At 41.0% G+C, this 20,136-nt stretch overlaps 1 protein-coding gene across 10 annotated transcripts in view; it reads right to left on the bottom strand.

Moving 5' to 3' along the window:
* Nucleotides 1-20,136, bottom strand: part of LOC125704238 (SH3 and multiple ankyrin repeat domains protein 2-like) — a 208,630-nt gene that overhangs the window by 89,598 nt on the left and 98,896 nt on the right. For 9 of the 10 annotated variants that reach the window (XM_048969636.1, XM_048969637.1, XM_048969638.1 and 6 more), the window contains 3 exons: nucleotides 15,956-16,286; nucleotides 9,111-9,268; nucleotides 3,903-4,016 (listed from right to left, as the gene is read on the bottom strand). In XM_048969636.1, coding sequence (XP_048825593.1) covers nucleotides 3,903-4,016; nucleotides 9,111-9,268; nucleotides 15,956-16,286 — 603 coding nt within the window. Of the gene's footprint in view, nucleotides 1-3,902; nucleotides 4,017-9,110; nucleotides 9,269-15,955; nucleotides 16,287-19,612; nucleotides 19,978-20,136 lie in introns of those variants that run through there. The other variant, XM_048969645.1, reaches the window with a different exon arrangement.

Below are 20,136 nucleotides of genomic sequence, written 5' to 3'. Positions count from 1 at the left end.
GTGTAGAGATTGCCATTATTTCCACCACACTGACTTGCATTCCTGCTTCCTTCCTCTGGTATTTGGAAAATAAGATTTAGGCATGGGCATCGCCACCATTAAATCTGAGGAAGATGCGTCCCCCTCACATTTCATAATTATTCGTTTGGATCCCCCTACATTTAACATAAAATATTAGGTAACTAGACCTGCTGTGGTTAGGGCTGTCACTATCAGTCATATTAATATTAGAGTAATCTAATGATTAATGTGATTAATCACGTTATAATACTTGGATAGCAATTGATGTGCAGTCACTCACTCACACATGCGATCAATTTAGGCACTCCTATTAACTTAAATTGCATGTTTTTGAATTGTGTGCAGAAACTGGAAGATGCAACATGAAACCTCCACTCACACAAAGTGGTGTGCAGTGACAGCTCCACCTGCGACTTTGCATGTTATGCACATGCAAATGTCACATAGGAAAATCTATGGTAGTCAATTAGGCTAAAACAAAGAGTTTTACTAAAACATTTCTACACTGTTGTTGGAAACATAACTTAGCAAGCTCTGCAATTTTAATGGCAGTTCCTTTTCAAGATTACCTAGTAAATGTCCACAAAAAAAAAAAATCAGTGTAAAGTTTATCTCCATTGGTTTCACATGAGCTCTGCATACTCTCTCTCAGCCAATCATAATCATTTCCATCCTTGCCGTAGGATTCACTCAAAGACAGTGTAGTACTTCAAAAAAAAATTACAAAAATGAGTGAGAAGGAAAAATGTGCACAAGAACAGTTCACCAAAAGACATTAATTTTCCTCAGTGAGGGAATGTTTTGGATTCAGATCCATGAATGTATTCTTTTAATATATTGTGATTTTTCGTTTACTGTATGGCAGGTGATTTCTGGAAAAAAAAATTAATGAAAATGATAACATAAAAATACAAACTCCACTTTCCCATTTTAGTTTTCAAAGTATATATGCAAAAATCCTGCCAAAATAAAAATTAAAATTAAATCGTACCATTTGAATTTTAATTTTCCACTCATGTATGAGTCAGATGTGAAAAACTAAAAAAATAAAATTAAATAACCTTTTTGTCTTTTCATTTTCCAATTTAAATTTCATTTTCTACTTTGCTTTGCAAATGAGTAGCTAACTTAAGCCACATTTGACTTTGTCATTAGCTCGGGCGACACGGGTGACAATGTACAATAAACACAATGATAACGGAATCCACAAACGCACTGAGAAAGCACAGCAGTGATCCATAGCTCCACCCACTGCCCCGCTCCAATTGACATATATATTCAAGTTGTGAACTTCAAAGTGAAAAAGCAGTAGGAAATAAAGTAGGAAATGAAAAGTCGAATTGGAGAATGAAGACAAGAAGGTTATTTAATTATATTTTTTAATTTTTCACATCTGACTCATACATCAGTGGAAAATTAAAATGCAAATGGTGCTATTTTCATTTTGGCAGGATTTTTGCACAAAAGACTTTGAACACTAAATGGCAAAGTGGAGATTGTATTTTAATTTTATCATTTTCATTTTATTTATTGCAGAAAATTCCTCCCATAAAACTGCTTTTTCATTCACTTTAAAATGTGAAATGCTCCCACATAACTGAAGCTTTCACTCTCCTTTTATTATGCTCACTTTTCCTTCCACAATATTGTCTGTAATCAAGAAGGCAAATTTTAATCCATACTTTTTTAATTGGTAATTAAGTATAATCCAGTAATCTTGACAGCTCTATCTGTGGTAAACAGTTAAATGCTATTGCAAAAGACCTTTTCCTGACAGTCAATATAATATAACTCCTTTTCGCTTCCTCTTAAGAAATCCGAAGCACATCAAATGCTTGTATTAACACAAACATCCAATGGTTATAAAGTTAGCTATTCAACTAAAATAGCGATATTCACATCTGCAGATGCTTGCAAGCAAGCTTGTTAGTGTTTTATCAATGGGAGAGTTTAAGAAGATTTCAGCATTCACCTTGTGTTACAGCCAGCAGGCTAGCCATCATTTTCCAGTGAGGAAGAACTGACAGTTGTGGAAAGATCTGGATGCTTAGGAATTAAACTGTGGTGAAAAAAACACATCTAAAACTAATTAATGGAAATTTCCTGAGCCCTTAAACTTAGTTTTTTCACAGTTTAAAAAAAAATCTGAATATGCATCACCGAGAAGTTCCTCCAAGACTTTGGAAAAACCAAACGTACAGGCCTCCTCAACTGCGAGGATTTAATGACATCCAGGTCACACTATAAAATTCACAAACTTTAAGGGTAAAACTGCATGAACACTTATTTAATACAAATTAAACATAATGTGGCTTCATATTCCAAGACGTAAAACAGTCAGTCTAAACCCATACTAAATTTTTGGGAACAATGAAGAATCATTAACCCAGCCTATGGTAAAGAAAAGTTGATGCCTCAGCAATAGAATTCAAACATCAGACTTCAATGGTCTGAGAAGGAAGGACTGCAGAGAAATGTAACTTGACAGTCCCTCCAGAATTTCACGCTGGATGCTAAATCAAGTAAACTGCAATGCAGGAGCTTGCAATATTTCAAAGTTGCCACAACTTTGCCACAAAAAAAGGCCAAATCAGAGAGTTTGCATTTGAACCATGACACATCCTGTGATGCCATCACAGCATGTATTAACATGTATTTTTCCTAGTAAATCCATTTAAAGTATTCACTGATGTCTGTGTAAAGACAGGTTTCTATTTGTAGCGCTAAGGGTGTCTCAAAACGTGATATTTGGCTAATTTGTGAAGCAGTTTCTGAGAAAATACGTTCTTTCACTTTTCATTGGACAGGGATGACACGTCTCTTTCTTCACTGGTAGTATTTTAACAAATTCACATACTTGCAATTTTGCCAAATTATGTTAATTTTTTTTTTTTTGCAAAAAAAGCATATAGAAGTCCACAAGTTGTATTGCAAATTCTAAGAAAAGTTACCACACAAATAAAATATTTTATCCACAACAATCACAAAAAACGTGATTTTAAATAAGGGCTGACTTAATATTTAACTCCCAGGGAAATAAAAACCTGGGTAACAAAGACAACATAGAGCCCTAGGCAGGGGTGGAGAGTGCCAGCACTGCTGGAGGCCAGTCTTGGGTCTATTTCTCCCATCAGCCCTTGGCCATGGGAAGGCATGGAGATTCATGCAGTGTCTATCCAACCCCCAGGCCCCACCCTACCAAGGATGAAGTCTGCCATGCTGCTTTAACAGACTGTGGCTCTGATCCCCATTTCAAGACTCAACCAAACTGTTGCCTTTATGTCTAAATAAAGCAAATCTGCTGGTTCTTGATCCCAGTTAGGGGGGGGGATAAAGTAAAAGCTTCTCCACTTGGCAGATAACCTGTGTGGGCTGTGTGGTCAACCCTGGGACACTCTCTTCCTGCTTGCAGTCCAAAGAGTAGGGCATGAAGAAGGCAACACTGCACACTGGGCCCATCTGCCTTGTAGAATCAGGGGAGCCAGTGCAACTCAACATGAAAAACAGTGGCAGGGAGCTAAAGTAAGACGGAGCGAGACCAAGTCAATGTCGCAGAGGACAGAGCAAGAGACAGACAGACAGGCGGACAGACAAACAGACAGACAGACACCAGCTGCTTCCCCACACAGGAAGGTGGCTCACACACGTGCCCAGACCATGCCGTGCTACAGATGTGAGGGCACTCTCAGGCATCTTGCATCTGTGCTAACTGCATCAACAGGCCCAGATCACTGTGCGGCAAAACAAAGCCATGGCCCATGTAGCAAACAGCTGACGTTTACTGTTCTTAACCAGTGCTGATAACTGCCATTCGATTAACCCCATCATCACAGTGCCAGGCAGCCCAGCCTCCCAGTCGCTGAAGCACTGCCCTCACTTACGTGGCCTCTCGTCACTTGGCTTGCTGGGGAGCTCCTCCACGCAATCCGCTGGGAACCATCCTATGTGACCTCGGGCGCTGCCTTCCCAGAAGCCCCCTTCGCCAATGCTCAGGACTAGACCAGGGAACAAAAGAAGGACTGCTTAACAAGCAATGTGCACAGCTTGAGGTCTTCGAATAGGTTTGCACATGCTCAAGATTAAATGGAAAGTGCTACCATGAGAAGCACAATAAGGCTGCAAAAACCAAGGTTATTCAGTAGCCTACCACACCGTAAATCTAGCATTTATGTAACTCTTTACCTACTACCCATGCCCATATCCTGCCTGGTATATTTATTGCATAAAATTTTGTAGTAATCAGACCACTATATGTAGCTGGGAGGCATAATCTGTCATCCATTCTCTTTACCATCTGGTGAATGCAGCTTGGCGCCCTAAGTGTTCCTTGCCAGTGGCAGCAGAATGACACAAAGTGTCATGCGTCGGGCATGGTCTACACACAGACCAAAACCTTCTGCACTGCTCTCTCCTCACACTTAAAGCGTTGTATGGTACAGGTTAGGCCAGCACGATGTGCACAATGTGCAATGCATCACAAGGACTACGAAAGTCAGCTGGGTTGAGATTAGACTTGGGTGGCATCTAATTTTTCACACCATCACATGGTCCAGTATGGTTATAATGGCACGTGTATTCATAGTGGGGTGTCATCATTTTCAGTAGTTAAATCATTTTCAGTTCAGAACACACAACACAACGAATGAATGCATTGCTTGACACAGGCACTAAATTCAGAAATAAGGCTGGGCGATATTACATCAATATTATATTGCGGATGCTCAATAATCATCAGGGATTCAGACGAAGTGGCGGTAAAGAAAGGAACAGCTTAGCAGCCACAACATCTTTTAAAAGAGGAGATATTGTGGATAAACAGGGTAAAAAGACGTTGATGGTGTGGTGGCACTTTTTGCAGTTAGAAACCCAAGACATTTATTTAATATAAGAATATGAGTAATTTATACTGATTACCAACTTTTGGGCCTCATAAAAAGTAATTTTAGGCACACTACTAATCTGGGATGGGTTTCCCTAAAGCAATTGATCTTGGCGAATAACGAACAAGATAAAGAATGACGTGGGCAAAGAATGAGTGAGGTCTATGTGCGTTTCCCAAAACCCCTTTTCTATCAGAATTAACAAACGCACTTTAGTTTGTAGTACTTTGTTGGCTCCTCCCCAGCCCCTGTGTAAGAAAAGCACAGACTCTGGATAACAAGAACATCAATTCCATGTAATTCAATGGTGATACACATTATAAGACATAAGCAAATGTAAAAAAACAAACTAATTAGAAAATCAATATAAAAAAACACACCAAAGCAACCATAACTAAGACCACAGTAAAACAACCTATTTGCTAAAAATAAGCTCCCTTAAATAAAACACAATGGTGAGCAGCAATAGGAAAAGGAAGTAATACTTCTCAAAAGTAAAACAACTTATTGAGGAGGTGGTCAAAATCAAATGTCGCACCCGTAGCCTCCGGGAAAGGATCCGGACCCCCCCGACCCTGCATAGGATAAGTGGTTTCAGAAAATCGATGGATGGATATAAAAACCATATTTTAATAAAATGACTACTATATTTTGATACCTTAAAAGGAACAATTACGTACAGCTAAGGGTACAGCCCCAGTGACAAGCAAAGGTAAATTTTTTTACCATTTTTTCTGAGAGTTTTAGCACCAGAATTACATCTTTTACTGTACATGCCCAAAGCACCCTCTACAGTAGTGTGTGTTCATTGGTATATGGCATTATACCCCTTTTCAGCCATGGTTTGGGGATTCAACACTAGAGGCAGCAGGTATTCGATAAGTGGATACCTGCTGTCTCACAATAACCAGCCACCAGCAAACACACCATCCTTTGCCATCTGACACATTCCAAAAATGGAGCAAATATAAGCATCATGTGTCTGTAAAACATCCTTGATGGCTGCATATCACTTGGACACTTAGGCCTAGTGCCAAGATCGCTTTTCGACAGGTGGAAGTGGGATTCAAGGGGCTGCGAATATGAATAAAGTTGAGGGTTCCATCCACTGTACCTACAACGCCAGGTATGCCTGCAATTAAAACCAATCTTAATGTCATGCAAGGCATCCCCTCTTGCTGGACATTGCATGTAGTTGTGTGCATGGTGCAACAGAAATGCGATTAGTGCTTGCATATTTGCAGGACACATTTGCCTTGCTGAGGTCATGTGCAACAGAGCTGTCAGAAGCTGCATGGTGCACTGGGGGCAAAATTCTGGTGCGTCCCTCTTTTATTTATCCTGCACCAGAACAGGGGGGCTCATTATTTCACCCTAGGCCAGTCTGTATTTCTCTATGAATTACTGAGATTCGAGTCTAAGGGGTTCATGATCACCAGCAAAAGCAGCTTGGCTTCATGGATGGCGCTGTCTCAAACACTGTCTTCTGTTGATTTGCACAATTCTCTGCCATTGCTGGTCATGAGGAGTGATTCACCTTCCCAGGCACATCTATTGAACTGAACACACAGCAAGTCTGGTGGCTCACCAGCAATTATGAATTGGATTTTGAATTGACTTCACCACACCCTGTAAGATGTTGAAATGACAGTAAGAAGAATTTAATTCATTTTTATGCAATCATACAACACAAGAATGCCATTTAAAATAGCAAAACATAAACACAACAGATTTACTTCCAACATGGTAGATGTATATCACGTGATGAGCAGGATTCAGTATATGTTGTATATGATAAAATGCTGGGTAATTCATACTGAAACATTAAGCTAAATTGTTAAAACTGCACTTAAACTATATATATGAATATGTGAAATCAATTCCATTTTAATTCTACTTCCTTATATTCAAAGTCGAATTGCAATTGTGCACCATGTTTTCAACCAATTTATGAATTGAATTTGATTTTCAAAGTCATTCTCAAGTCACTTCTGAATGGTGCACAACTCAAATATCATACAGGTGTTAGAACAACGAGCCTCATTTGCACCAATTTATCTACTTCATAGATTTATATTGCAATATTGACCTCTTATTACATCATCATTATTACTTTGTCCAAAAAAGCACATCAATGTGCTTTTCTCATCTATTTTGGCTGATCTCTATGTCTCTGTGACAGGAGAACAGGCAAAAGTTAAAATAAAAAATGACGTAGAAAATAAATAGTGGGTCGGAGCACTCGTAAATCTATGAATGAGATAAACTAATTCAGTTAAGAAGGGTTTTGGGAAATGCGTGCTAATTAACGATCAATCTTAAGTACTAGACAATGAACTACTTAGCATTATGAAACTTTCAGGAAAACCACCTCTGATTAACAAAAAATTAACAAAATGTTTTGTCCCTCATCTGAAGCCCTGGTGATTATTGCGCATGCAGGATATAATATCGACGTGATATCGCCTAGCATTATTCACAAATACATGATCAATATGAAAACCATTATGATAATTGTGGCTGTGAGTTGGTAATGCTGCTTACAGTCAGCCATAATCAGCAGATTAGGAACATTTTAGTTTCTCAAATTACAACAACAGCAGAGAGAGAGTAGTTAGTCTTGGTCATATTGTCTGTGGGCTCTATTATGCCAAACTCAGATATGTTGCTGGAAAAACATCCAACATGCAAACTCATGAGATGACATCACTTGATTTTGTCTACAGACCAAGTCAGAATAAGCCTCTGGAGGTTAATCTCCTTAACGCACCTAAGGCACTTTTGCCAGGAAATTCAGACTAGGCTGAAAAAATAATTCTGGCTATAGCGTGTTTATCACTACAGATATGTTGCCGTACTCAGGGTTTTGGACAATATTTAGTTCATCATAATTGTATAGGCGCTGTCACACCAAAGTTCCAGAACCCCGTCCCTGCTTACAAGTCCCTGGGACTTTTGCAGCTCCTGGCTACTTTTATGTGTCACTTTCACACCACACAACAGGAACTTGGACCTTTATCATAAAAAAGCATGAAAGATGCAGTTCATAGGTTAAACTTCACACACAATTTTATATGAAACTACACCGGCTTTTATATTTTACTGATTCAACTTGCAACCTGTTTATGATTCTTATTACCTACAGATCGATCTTTTTTGTTCCACGGAATAAAAAACAATGTAACGTTATCCTGCCAATAAACTGGCAAGTCTCACTGCCATGACATTATGCAAAAGCAGATTGGTTATCAATTGAATTTTCTGATACAGAAATATGGAGATTCAACTAATTAACTGATGCATTAAATTTAATTGAGGTACAAAAATAATTCCATATGCTCAATTTTTGCTCTGTTACTTCTACACTAGTTCTACTTCCTGCAGTTTCACGTAACTTCCAAGGAGGCCCTAGTGCTTGTGGTCTTCCAATCAGCATGTTGTTATAACTGTAGCCACATTCCCCGTGTCCAAACGAAAACCATCCTGTCTATAGTAGTTCTAAAAAAGGCTTCCAGAACAGCTTGTGGGGAACTGAAAAATTTTGCAAGTATTTAATGTGTTCCTTTTCAAGATTATCTAGTGTATGTAAAATTTTATGTAAAATTTAAAATATATACTTTGCTTCTGTAATAAGAACCCTGTTAAACATAATTACCATTCCTGAGGTACTTACACCTTGCTGAAAACCCTTTGAGAAACCTGACAGCATGCTGGGACTGTGAACAGGCTTTGTGAACTTAGGTACGACACAGAAAATCACGCAGACTATGGGGGAAGAAGTTCTCCATGTGAAGTCCCACATGACATACGGTAGATCAGATTAGCCACGGTTCATTGTTTACTAGGACAGACAGAAGGGCCCAACACACACACAGGCCCCATTAGGGCTGGTGTTCCCATCCTGATACTGTGTATAAGGGCCCCCAGAGGGCAGTGTCCAATATTACAGCTTATAAGTTCATCAGTTTCAACAATATGCCCCACAACTTGGTGAGAAATAGCAGCTGGGCAGAAGGTTGTATAGAAAGAAACACACCAGGAATCCCATTTTTATTTTTTATTTTTTTTAAAGCAAATTGATTCAATTAGCTAAGGGGTACCTAAGTTAGTCAGGCTAAATGTCAGTTTAGCAGGTGGAACTGGAGTAGCAGGCAGGTGGGCCAGATTCCATGCAGACCCCTGTACACATTAATGAATGCTGAACCTCACCTTTCACCCTGTCATTCTTGTAGAGGGGGATTTCTCCTTCAGCTTGGGGCTGGTAGGACTTGACCACCACAAAGTGCCTGCCAGGCACAGCACTATACAGTTTGCGCTTTGGGCCCTGGTGCTCCGGACCAGGGTGGCCCTCCCGGCTGGAGCTGGGGCTGCGGGAAAGAGCAGAGGGGGTCACGGTGAGGAGAGCTGGTCGACCACCTACGGTCTGCATCAGACTGGCCTCATCTCAGTTCCCCCTTGAGCGGTAAACACTTTTATAGATTTGTGCTCCTGCTGTCAACCTAATTTTACCATAGGGGATCCATAAAGTATATTCTGTACCATTTTATTCAATCTATTTCACATAAAAATAGCAGTAAGCACAGGAAACAGGGTCAAATGAAAGAAAATGTGCAGAACTGTGACGCTGACGTCTTCATCAATCAGGGAGCATACAATACGACACAAACTACTTAAAATAGCCACATATAAATGAAGGATCTCACGCACCACAGAGCATCGACATACACATGTAAAACTGAACATTAGTAATGTATACACTAATGGGAGTCTAAGCAAAAAATTATTCAAGATACAATACATCAATCTATATTTCACAGCAAATTAATTTTAACATTACAATACATAATGATTGCACTATTACCATTAAATTATTGTTCAACTGTGTCTGGAAGAACTATTATCAACCTCTGTGCATCTATGACAAGCTTCTGTGTGTATCGCTGGCTATAGTAGGCTCACCAGACTCAAATATTTAAGATGTAAAGTGACATGTGAGTTCCCTCTAGTGGACAAAAGAAGCAATATTTATGACCTACTTCAGGAGCGGTCACATCTGGCCCATCTACCTTCAAATGCATTTAATTTTAGTTAAAAAAGATCTTTGGAATAGGCCAAATCCAAAAATCATTTTGTCTACATGTTTTATTCTTGGATTAATCGATTTCTGCACAATACAAATAAGACATATCTTAGCATCTCTATAGGGAAAGGGCTATGAAAGAATTTTGAAGTGGTTCATGTGCAATATTACTACCTCTTAAAACTCACTCATGTTCATCTTCCTAATCGCTTAGATTAGATTTAATGTGCACAGAATACAGATTGAAAATAATACAGATCTGTGCAACACATCAGTTTGCTAACATTAACATTTGACTAATCACACATATGCAACTTTTCACTATAAGCATACCAGTGAAAAACAATGTCTCTCAGCAAAAAGAAAAATACGGAGATAATTACATTACTAAAAATTTTTGAGTGGTGTTCTGTGCTGGCAGCTTTCAAGTGATCTCATCTCAAATAACTGGCGTACCTGAAGTACAATAGAGTGTTTTTCATTTGAAAAGTAGTTTTGACATATAACAGGGCAAACTATCAAAAGTCAAGATAATTCTCTCGTCAGTTTGTCTTTTGCTGCACTCTTAAGATCCCTTGTTTGGATACAGAGTGAGCCATGTTGCGTAAGTGCAGAAGGCTACGTTAGTGCAGAAGCCACTTTCCTACACAGTGAGGGGACTGGGTGTGCTGCAAGTAGGCCAGAGGAAGATGAGCTGAAGGTTAAACCAAGCTGGATATAGAGCCTAATTCACTGTGCCTGCAGAACTGATAAGGCTCCATTTGGGAAGCAGTCTAATTAAAACAACATATGAGTACATTCATTAGCTCTTCCAAATAGCAAATTGTCCGTTTCATTTTAATGATCGTTTTCAAAAAAAAAAAAATCAGTGACAGCATCATTGCATGTCTGTGTTGTTTACTGGTCTTTGACAACTGAGCAATCAAAAAGAAAGAAACCTATTGTAGTAACAATAGTACTAGCAGTAGTAATAATGAAAACATGTAGTCTATGACACCACAAACAAGGTCATTTAACATTTGCCTTACTAGACAGACTGATCATAGACAAGCAGCATGCCACAAAGTGAACATGACCTGAACAACCTTGTATGGCAGCACACAGCTGTGAGGCAGGACAACAACCTCCTGGTACGGGGAGCAAACCACAGCCCGCCCCTAGCCTCCCACGCAAACTGACTTAGTCAGAAACAGGATCTCTCATCCGTACCTGGAGCATTTACCAAGGCCAGCACAGTGCAGCCTGGCAACAACAAGAGCAACATCAGACATGGCCTTACCATGGCACCATCCATCCTCACCGGTAAACAGTACATTTACTTGTTTAGCAGATGTTTTTTGTCCAAAGCTGACTGAGGATCAACTGTGAGCAATTGGAGTTAAGTGCCTTGCTCAAAGGCCAACAGTGATATGCTGACTCTGCGGGCCACAGGATATGAACTCACTCACCTTCTGGACATGGGCACAGATCCCTAACCAGCAGAGCTATACTCCAGTCTAGTAATAATACTATACATGGCTCCACTGCTGTGGATACCCACAGTAACATTACTTTGTTGTCATCAACACTCAACAAAACCGGGACTTAGGCCAAAAAGTACTAGCTTATGACAGCAATACAAAACTCTTACCAGTATTCCAGTAGGAGCCACGGGGTGGGGCTGGTATTGTAAGCATCAAATAATGAAGAGCCAATGCAATGACAGTAATTAACTAAGCTGTATCCTTCCCAAGTGCCCTGTATATGGAACCATAACACTAATATGTATTCTATAGACATGCAATACGGAGAGCAAGAGATGCAGTGGAGATCAACTTAGCCAGTACACTGCATTTACTCAACCTGGAGGGAGACAAAACTTCCACTTGCTCATTTTGTCTTGAAGCAAACTACAGATTAATTCTGCACTAAAAATTATGTTTGTTTTTTTTCGGCTTAAGTGTTCATTTTCATTTTAGTAGCTCTGACCAGACATTCAGGTAGATGAGATATTCCTACATAATGCCCTGATTTCTGTCTGGTGTTTTTGTATTTTGACTTACTGCGTTTACCTTACTGCTAGCAACACATCACTTACTAACTAGACTCTGCTACAGGCACAACGTATGTAAGCAGCAATCCATGAATAACTTGATATTAATGTATTTTCACAGGGACATTATGAATGAATAAGCAAGAATATTACTTGTTGTAATTATGTATTTTCATGCTTTTTGAAGTTTCATTTATAGTCACATTTGAGCAGGTTAGGGGTGGAAGATACCTGCAAATTTGAAAATTCAAGAATAACCTCCTAACCTGAAACCATAACAGTCTACCAGTATGACCGATAACATAAAAAGTCTATTTATTACCAATTTCTAAACAAACTTTCTAAAAACTTTCTAGACTTTCTACCACAAAGCATATCTAGCAATTTTAATGTCACTGTCATCACAACCTTTTTCCTCTCAGAAACACTTTCAGAATCACTGGTTCCACTATGTTTTATTTAAAAAGCAAAGTCAAGGTTACTGATAAGTTAAAGAGTTACTGTGAGGAATGAGATATTACATGGTTACAAAGACAGTCAGGTTGGTTTCCGAGACCAAGATATGCGGCTTACCCAAGGCAAGATGTGTAGATGACTGTTTTTTTTGTATTTTAACCAAAAATAACTTTTACTATTAAAGATACAGTATGCACTTACAATAACAGATATTGAATAACCCTAATATATATAATTTTATGTGATCCAAATCATTCTCAGTATTGTTTATATATTTTTGGCTTATGCGTTTCTTGTGAGTTTCTGTGAACTTTTGGCAAGCTCCAAAAATTTTATTGTTCACGGCCAACTCGCGAATAACCAAAACTGCGAATGTCAAATTCACAAATCTGCAGGGACGACTGTACATGTTATTTTTTAAAAAAAATGTGTATTATTTAAGTATTACTTAATCATACGATACGTACGCATATCTAATAAAAATAACTTTTCACATTTTCCAATTTATTTCGTATTGATTTGCAGTGGTAACGGAACATGTTAACAAATGAACACACCGCGTCTTTAACATAAGACTGCGATCCCCCCACCTTACTGGGCTCTCTCTCCTCTCTGATTCTGATTTAACCTCAGCTACACTTATTTATTTATGCAAACAATTCATAAAGATTACAATAAAGAATACAGATACTCTTTGTAACAAAGACTTACATATAATACAGAATTATATATTAAACAAAATGTGACAGATGTGATTAGATAGCTCATGTAATATGTAACCTATCTAATATGTAATCTATCAATAAACATGGCATGTACAGAAACGTCCAGCACTTCAAGGTATAGCTTCAGCCATGGGCCCACTTATGCGATCGTTCTATATGTCAGACCACAGTTACTGTACCCAAAACACACTGGGGTTCGGAGCCACGAGGCAGCCCAGTTTGACTCATTGGCAGTCAGTGTTGTCCCCCCAACAGTTCCCCTCCTCCCTAGGGCCAAGTGGGACACGTTTCCATAGCATGCAGTGTGGCGCAACAGAAAGTGGGGCAGAGCTCCATAAAGCCGGGCAAGGAGCGCAGTCTCTGGGCACTTGGGGCCCCGGGTGCCGGTATCAAAGTGCTGAAGGTCAAAGCCAAAGGCAGCTTCTAAGGGGAATGAACTCTGACAGAGAACTGGGGCAGTGCAAAACCACCTCCTTCATAAGGTACTCTCATATCCCACATGAATTAGTCCCTCATTTTGCAATATTAACATGTGCATTGTAGTCACTGAGAACCCCCCACCTAATGATCAACACAAATAAGAAATAAGAACCCCACAAGCCACCAAGATACAGTAAAGATAAAGACCTGTCTGTGACCTGTCTTTATGCCATTGTTGAGACTGAGCACTGTAATAAGAGAACTACAGAAAAGCAGGAAGATGATGCTGTGGACGAGAAGTGGGCTAGAAGATCAGCAAAATGAGTGCATAGCAAAGGAAGAGGAAGCAGAGCATTATACTTTACAGTGCCATTTGGGATTTGAACAGAAAACATTAGGAGGTCATAAAGCAGAAATGAGAGTGAAAAGCAAAGCAAGCAAGCAATGCGTAATGTGTAACATGAAAACAAACAGATTGAATGAAAATCTAACATCAGACTCGTGATCCAAACAAACCTAAACGAAAGCTCACACTCTACTTGCCCATTCGTAAACTTAAAGACTGTTACACAACATCTACAGCACATATGTTTCTTTAGGAGAGAAGACAGTCATTCTGTCTGAAATACAAAAGAAAAAAAACCAAGATATACATGTGGAATGAGGAAATTAGACAATGACTACAAACAATAGCAACACACGATCAGGGATAATTTTGGAGGAATGTGCCACTAATCAGCTCTGAGCTTGAATGCATCACCCAAAAATAAAGCAGTGGCTGAATCTGCAGAATCTGTCAAGAATTCATGCAAGAAGTCATTCGCCAATGTGAAGAAAAATGCAACCAATCGCAAAACTCCCTTTGACTGTATATATTAGTCAAATGCTTGCCCAAGTACCGTGACGAACTGTTGGGTGCAACATTATACTGTTGCACCCAACAGTCCGTCATGCAGAAAAAAAAGCACTGAGACACAGATGCTGTAGTTGCTGAATGGGGGGCGTCACACTCACCCACACATACTTCTGCTAACAGCTACATGCTGTGTGAGTCAGTATCATGTGGATTCTGTTTCTTAATGGCTTCAATAACCACCCAACGACAGGCATAGAATCCATGCTATTTACAGCACACTGCACTGGTAGCTGAATCAAAATCAACAACAGAAACATGCAATTATCAGATAAGGTCAGAAACGTAATAAAGGAGTATTTGCTGAAACAGCTGAAATGCCTCCCTGTGTGTGCGCCATTGTGGGATGTTACCTAATACACTATGGAATAAAGGCTGAAATTCACACCCCTGTGTGACCATAGCCATAGCAACCGCACCAATTTCTAGGGGAAAGTGTCCCACTTTAACAATGTGTTCTGATGTCAGTTAAATTACTTGGATTGGGACAGGGTGGGAAGTACTCACTAGCAGACCTTGACTGAGGAAGAGAAATCAAATGTGCATGCGTTCACGTGTGTGGTGTGGGTTTTCCAGGTCAAATAGTCTGTCTTTGTGGAGAAATGGCTGCCCTATTGAGCAATTTAATTTTGCTCATGGAGATTGCACTAGCTCACATAAGAACCACCTCTCAGACCCCATTTCCCGCATCTGTCCCAGAGGATTGGCAAATGCCACAGACGTGTTCACGTATGTGAGCAACTCGCACACAGCCTCAACTGCACGATCACACTCTTCACAATCTGGGCCGCTAAGACGCTGTCATCACCTCCCAAGATGAACGTTTTCTGTTCCCAGACTTCAACTACAAACCTGTGTCCTTATCTATTCCCACAGCATGTGCCTTACACAACTTTTACACATTTGCCTATTTATATAGCTGCCTATTTATTAAAGGCATTTAGGTTAAGTGCCTTAGTCAAGGGTAAAAATGCAGCTGCCAGCTGGAAACTCTGCCAAACTTTTTGACTCTTTTGACCACTATTTCCCAAACAGTAAGTATTGGTGTTTCTGTAACAATAAGTATTTTGGGTTTCTTTAATAGACACTCTTTGTAGGCAGAGGGTGCTATATCATAAGTAAACAGCAGGGAAATCCAAATTATCACTGGATGCTATTAACCTACGCCTACGCTTGCATAATACTAGCCATTTTACTGCATGCCCAATGATGTGAAGTGGATTAGGACCTCAAAAGATTCTCCCTGTCCCTCACGAGGCCTTGGCTTTAGGAGATCTTCAAGCCAAATATGGTACAGGTCATGTTGGGAGGGCATGGGGGGGATTGCATAAAGACACTTGCAGAAGGGAGGGAGATTGGAAAGCATAAACAGAGCCCATGCCCTGGGCGCCGGGCAAACAAACTGCATGCTCCTCAAACCCTGCTCACCTGATCTGCCGCTGTTGGGGCTGTCTCCGGACCTCCTCCCCCAGGCGGTTGAGGGAGGGCGATCGGCTGCGAGGTGCACGGGACCCCCTGCCCATTGTCTTCACTGTGCCATTGGGGTTGTTCTGCATCTGCTGGAGCAGTTGAGGCGAGAGGCTGCGGTGGGAAGAGGAGGCCGACAAGGCGGCGGCAACCGACGGCGACCAGTCCAGGGGCAGGTTGTTCACGTTAAGGTTGTTGTCACTGTTCGAGCGCAACAGCACACGTGGGGCAGCGAGGGTGCTCTGGGTACCGCGTCGCCGCTGGGAGTACGCCGGTGCCTCGCGGAAAGGCACTGGGGAACAGAGGATGAGAAAGGGATGTCATGTTTCCATCACATCTGCACAAATCATGTTAACAGAAAACCAATACAGAATCTTGCTCATTCAAGGCTAAATTTGAGACATAATGTCAGAAATAAGTGAGATGATTAGAGCAGCCACAATGCAGAAGGCTTCTGTCCTAGTCTGATGGTTGGCATCACAAACTTGGGCTCTGAGAACTCAAGATCAAGAGTAACTTGTCATTCCTCATATTACAGTTGAGTGCAAGAGAACGAAATAGTTCCTTTTGGCACTGCATTGCAATTTGATACACCAACAGAGAATAAAAATTAAGGGCATAGTTAAACGATAAATAAGTGGTAATAAAAATTATCATAAACAATATATATAAAAAAATAATAATAATAATACAGAAGAAAGAAACATGCATTAACCGGCAATTATGAGGTTATATGAATTTCTTGTGGCAGCAGTACAACTGAAGAGTCATAGTAGTAACAGGTATAAACGAAGGTGCAGTTAATGCGTGATACTAAAGTAGAACGGAATTACGCCGTGAGATAGCCTGTGAAGAAAAAAAATGAATTATTTGACCCAGCTGTTTCGCAACCTTCTTCCTTAAGGTAGGGGCTGGTCCTAGGATGTATGCATAGGAAGATACCCCCAGTCCCTGTACTACTAACTGAATTAGGGGCCGGATATGGAATTAACTGCCCATTAATGTCATTACCTGGAGTAGCAAGAGTTGTGGTTTCCTACTCCCCTGGAAGCAGTGAGCCAGGGGCTATATCAGTCCTCTGGTACTGACTGAGGCATGCAGAAGGTCATGGCAAATAGCAGAGCCTAATGACTCATCTCTTTGCATCATTAACTATGCATCTCTGTTTCTGTGAACGTGTAACTGAGACAACAAATGACTGGGAAGTCTCAAGACAACACAAACATAAGCATGAATGCATCACTTTGGATGTGTCTTACGTAAGTGTACAGCGTGATAATTCTTGGCCCAGACTCCATGGACTACGACTAGTAAACACAGCATTGCTAGTTATGAGTATTTCGAGTAGCCAAGCTTTTCTGAGTTCTATAGCACTGTGTTCACAGCATCCAGGACACAGCCCTCTGAGCATCCACTTAGAACCCTCAATGTGCTGCTTACATCAAGGCTCACTGACCTCTCTTCTCATGCTCTGATTAGGATATTATGCTGCATACAGAGTTAGGCTAAAAACCTGACCCAGACCCACCCTTGGGCTTACTGCTTCATCAAAAATGGAAGACATTCTAGAAGCAGCCAGTGCTCAACTGATTGAAAAAATATCTATCAGCTAATTTCCCAGAACACATCGATATAAATGGGTGGCATGGTGGTAAAGTGGGTAGCACTGTTGCCTCACACCTCCAGAGCTGGGTGTTCAAATCACACCTCCGTTGTGTATGTGTGGAGTTTGCATGTTCTCCGCATGTTGTGTGGATTTCCTCTGGGTACTGCAGTATCTTTCTACATTTAATCCAATCCGAAGACATACAGCTAGGTTCACTCCCTAGTGTGCGCGTGTGCATGCTTATGTATATGAGATGGACTGGCATTCTATCCAAGCTATACCTCAGCCTTGTGTCCTATATTGTCTAGGACAGACTCCAGTGGCCTGTACTATGAAGCAGGGTTACTGGCTTATCAGGGTAATTTGTTGAATTTAAGGTACCACAGTTTAAATGGACTTCATATTCATTCACTTACATTTTGCCCAGACCACCTTAAATCCGATAAGTTACCCCAATAAGCCAGTAACCTCACTTCAGAGTACAGGCCCCAGGCCTCCCTGAGATACTTACCTGGATAAGCAAATTGAGGATGGATAGATGGAGGGACAGATATCTATAAAATGGGTGAAATGGTAGTTACGTGAGGAGCACTGTTACTGCACCTTGCACTTTTTGGGATAGGCTCCAAGCCAATTGTGACTGGGATAAAGCATCATCGTCTGGATCACAATAGGCTACTCTCATGATTTTCCCTGTCTATGTGGAACCCCAGTGAGAGCGAGAAGAGGGGGGACCAGCTAATGAGGGATGCCATGCATCTGATGAGACATAAAGAAAAAAAAAGATGCAGGAGCATCACAAATGGCCTCAGAATGATTGGTGACGAAGCATACGATGTCACGTGAGGCCAAGCACATGCGAGTTACGCACACAGCTGCCAGGTGATGCTTCAGCAGCTGGTGCCTGATGGCCACTGCATTCTGAGACCCCAGGGAGTGCTGAGAGGAATGAGGGGGTTTTTGGCTGCATGTAGATGATGGCTGACACCCAGCTCCCACCTTCATGCATGGTCACTCCACAAGCAGTGACAAAAAACATGGGCACAGAGCAGCTGGAAGCCAGTGCGCAACAGCTCACCCCTGAAATAGCTACAGACAGCTTAAGCAGGGAGTTATAACACTGGATTATCACAACAGCTTTTTGCCTTTTCAAATCTCTTACATCTCTGAACATTAAAAAAGCATGACTTACATAATAGCAGAAAGAAATTACTCTATATTATTTACTGCTTGTCAACACATGCCTGCAACAAAGACCAGAAAAGCCACATCCTTGAGGACCTAAAGACAAAGCTACTTCTTCCTGTTCTTATTGCTTATTTTTCCTAAAATGTCACTTTCATGAAGAAAATGTTATACAGTGAAAAGAAAGAAAGGACAGACCCAGCTTAGGTAGAAAATTATCTTCTACTCTCTCTAACAGAGTTGTTTATAACAAGCGGCATGGACACTTCAGGTGTTTCTGTTCCGCATGAACCGCACATGTAACATCTTCCATTTCCCTCCCTGCAGAGGATGCCTTGATCGGCCACCGGCCCAAGCAGATCACAGTACCAGGGTTACGATGACCTCGAGAGGAAGAGCAGAACCCCTCTTTCATTCTGCCTTACCAGTCTGATAACTGTGCCACCGTCACATCGTCACAAAGATTTCTCTAAGAAGCGAAAAGACAAACCTGAAGAAGGACCTCTATTAAACTTAATGAAGAAGCATCAATTGTTGTGAGGAAATCCCTCAAATTCAAAGAAACAATAGTTAACAAAACTAAGTTCCCAGCTCAAGGAAATATTTTGCGCAGGACCAGACGCTTTGACACTTAGTCACACTACAGCGCATCATTCAGGAAAAATAAATGTATGTACACAAAATATGCACACATATTTTATATATGATATATGTATATGTTTATGTAACATTGGCTTTCTTTTAAATCAAATTAGAACATCACAAGATATATATAGTTAAAGTAGGAGTGAAGTCTAAATCCCAGAGAATAAAAGCAGTCTTCTTACCTTCTTTCTTAAAGGCATTTAGTAAGGACTTCATTTTCCTCACTTCACTTTTTCACTCCGACCCGTTCATAGTAATGTGACACAAACGACGAAAAGGACGAAAACCAGAGCAAGTGACGAGAGAAGGAGCGCAGCGAGTCCCCGAGCCGCGGCGTGGCACAGAGCTGTACTTTCCCTGGGCAGAAAGTGACTGGGGGAGCGGTTTACCCGCGCCGTGGCCACACAGCCCACCCCACATGACTGCGCCTGTCAGCTGAGAGTGGGACTGGCGGAGCGCAGACGGTACCGGGACGGAGCTCGGTAGCTTCGCGCCGCTCTTCGCGCTGACGGTCCATGTGAGCGCTTGCGCTGACGCGGCTCGCCTCGTGCCAAAGCGCCGCCTCACCTCGGCGCGCGAGCAAGTGCGCGGCTGACATAACGGAGATTAAGATCCTGTTTGAACTGCCCTTTGTCATTCGTATAATTAGCCACGAACACGCGCTGTTTTCAGTTCCTGGGCATTTCTTTTCGCTCCTAACTGAATT

The sequence above is a fragment of the Brienomyrus brachyistius genome, chromosome 11 (assembly GCF_023856365.1).
Source record: "Brienomyrus brachyistius isolate T26 chromosome 11, BBRACH_0.4, whole genome shotgun sequence".
NCBI classification, from domain to species: domain Eukaryota; kingdom Metazoa; phylum Chordata; class Actinopteri; order Osteoglossiformes; family Mormyridae; genus Brienomyrus; species Brienomyrus brachyistius.
The sequence above is the reverse complement of the archived record's forward strand: the minus strand, read 5'-3'. Positions and strand labels throughout refer to the sequence as shown.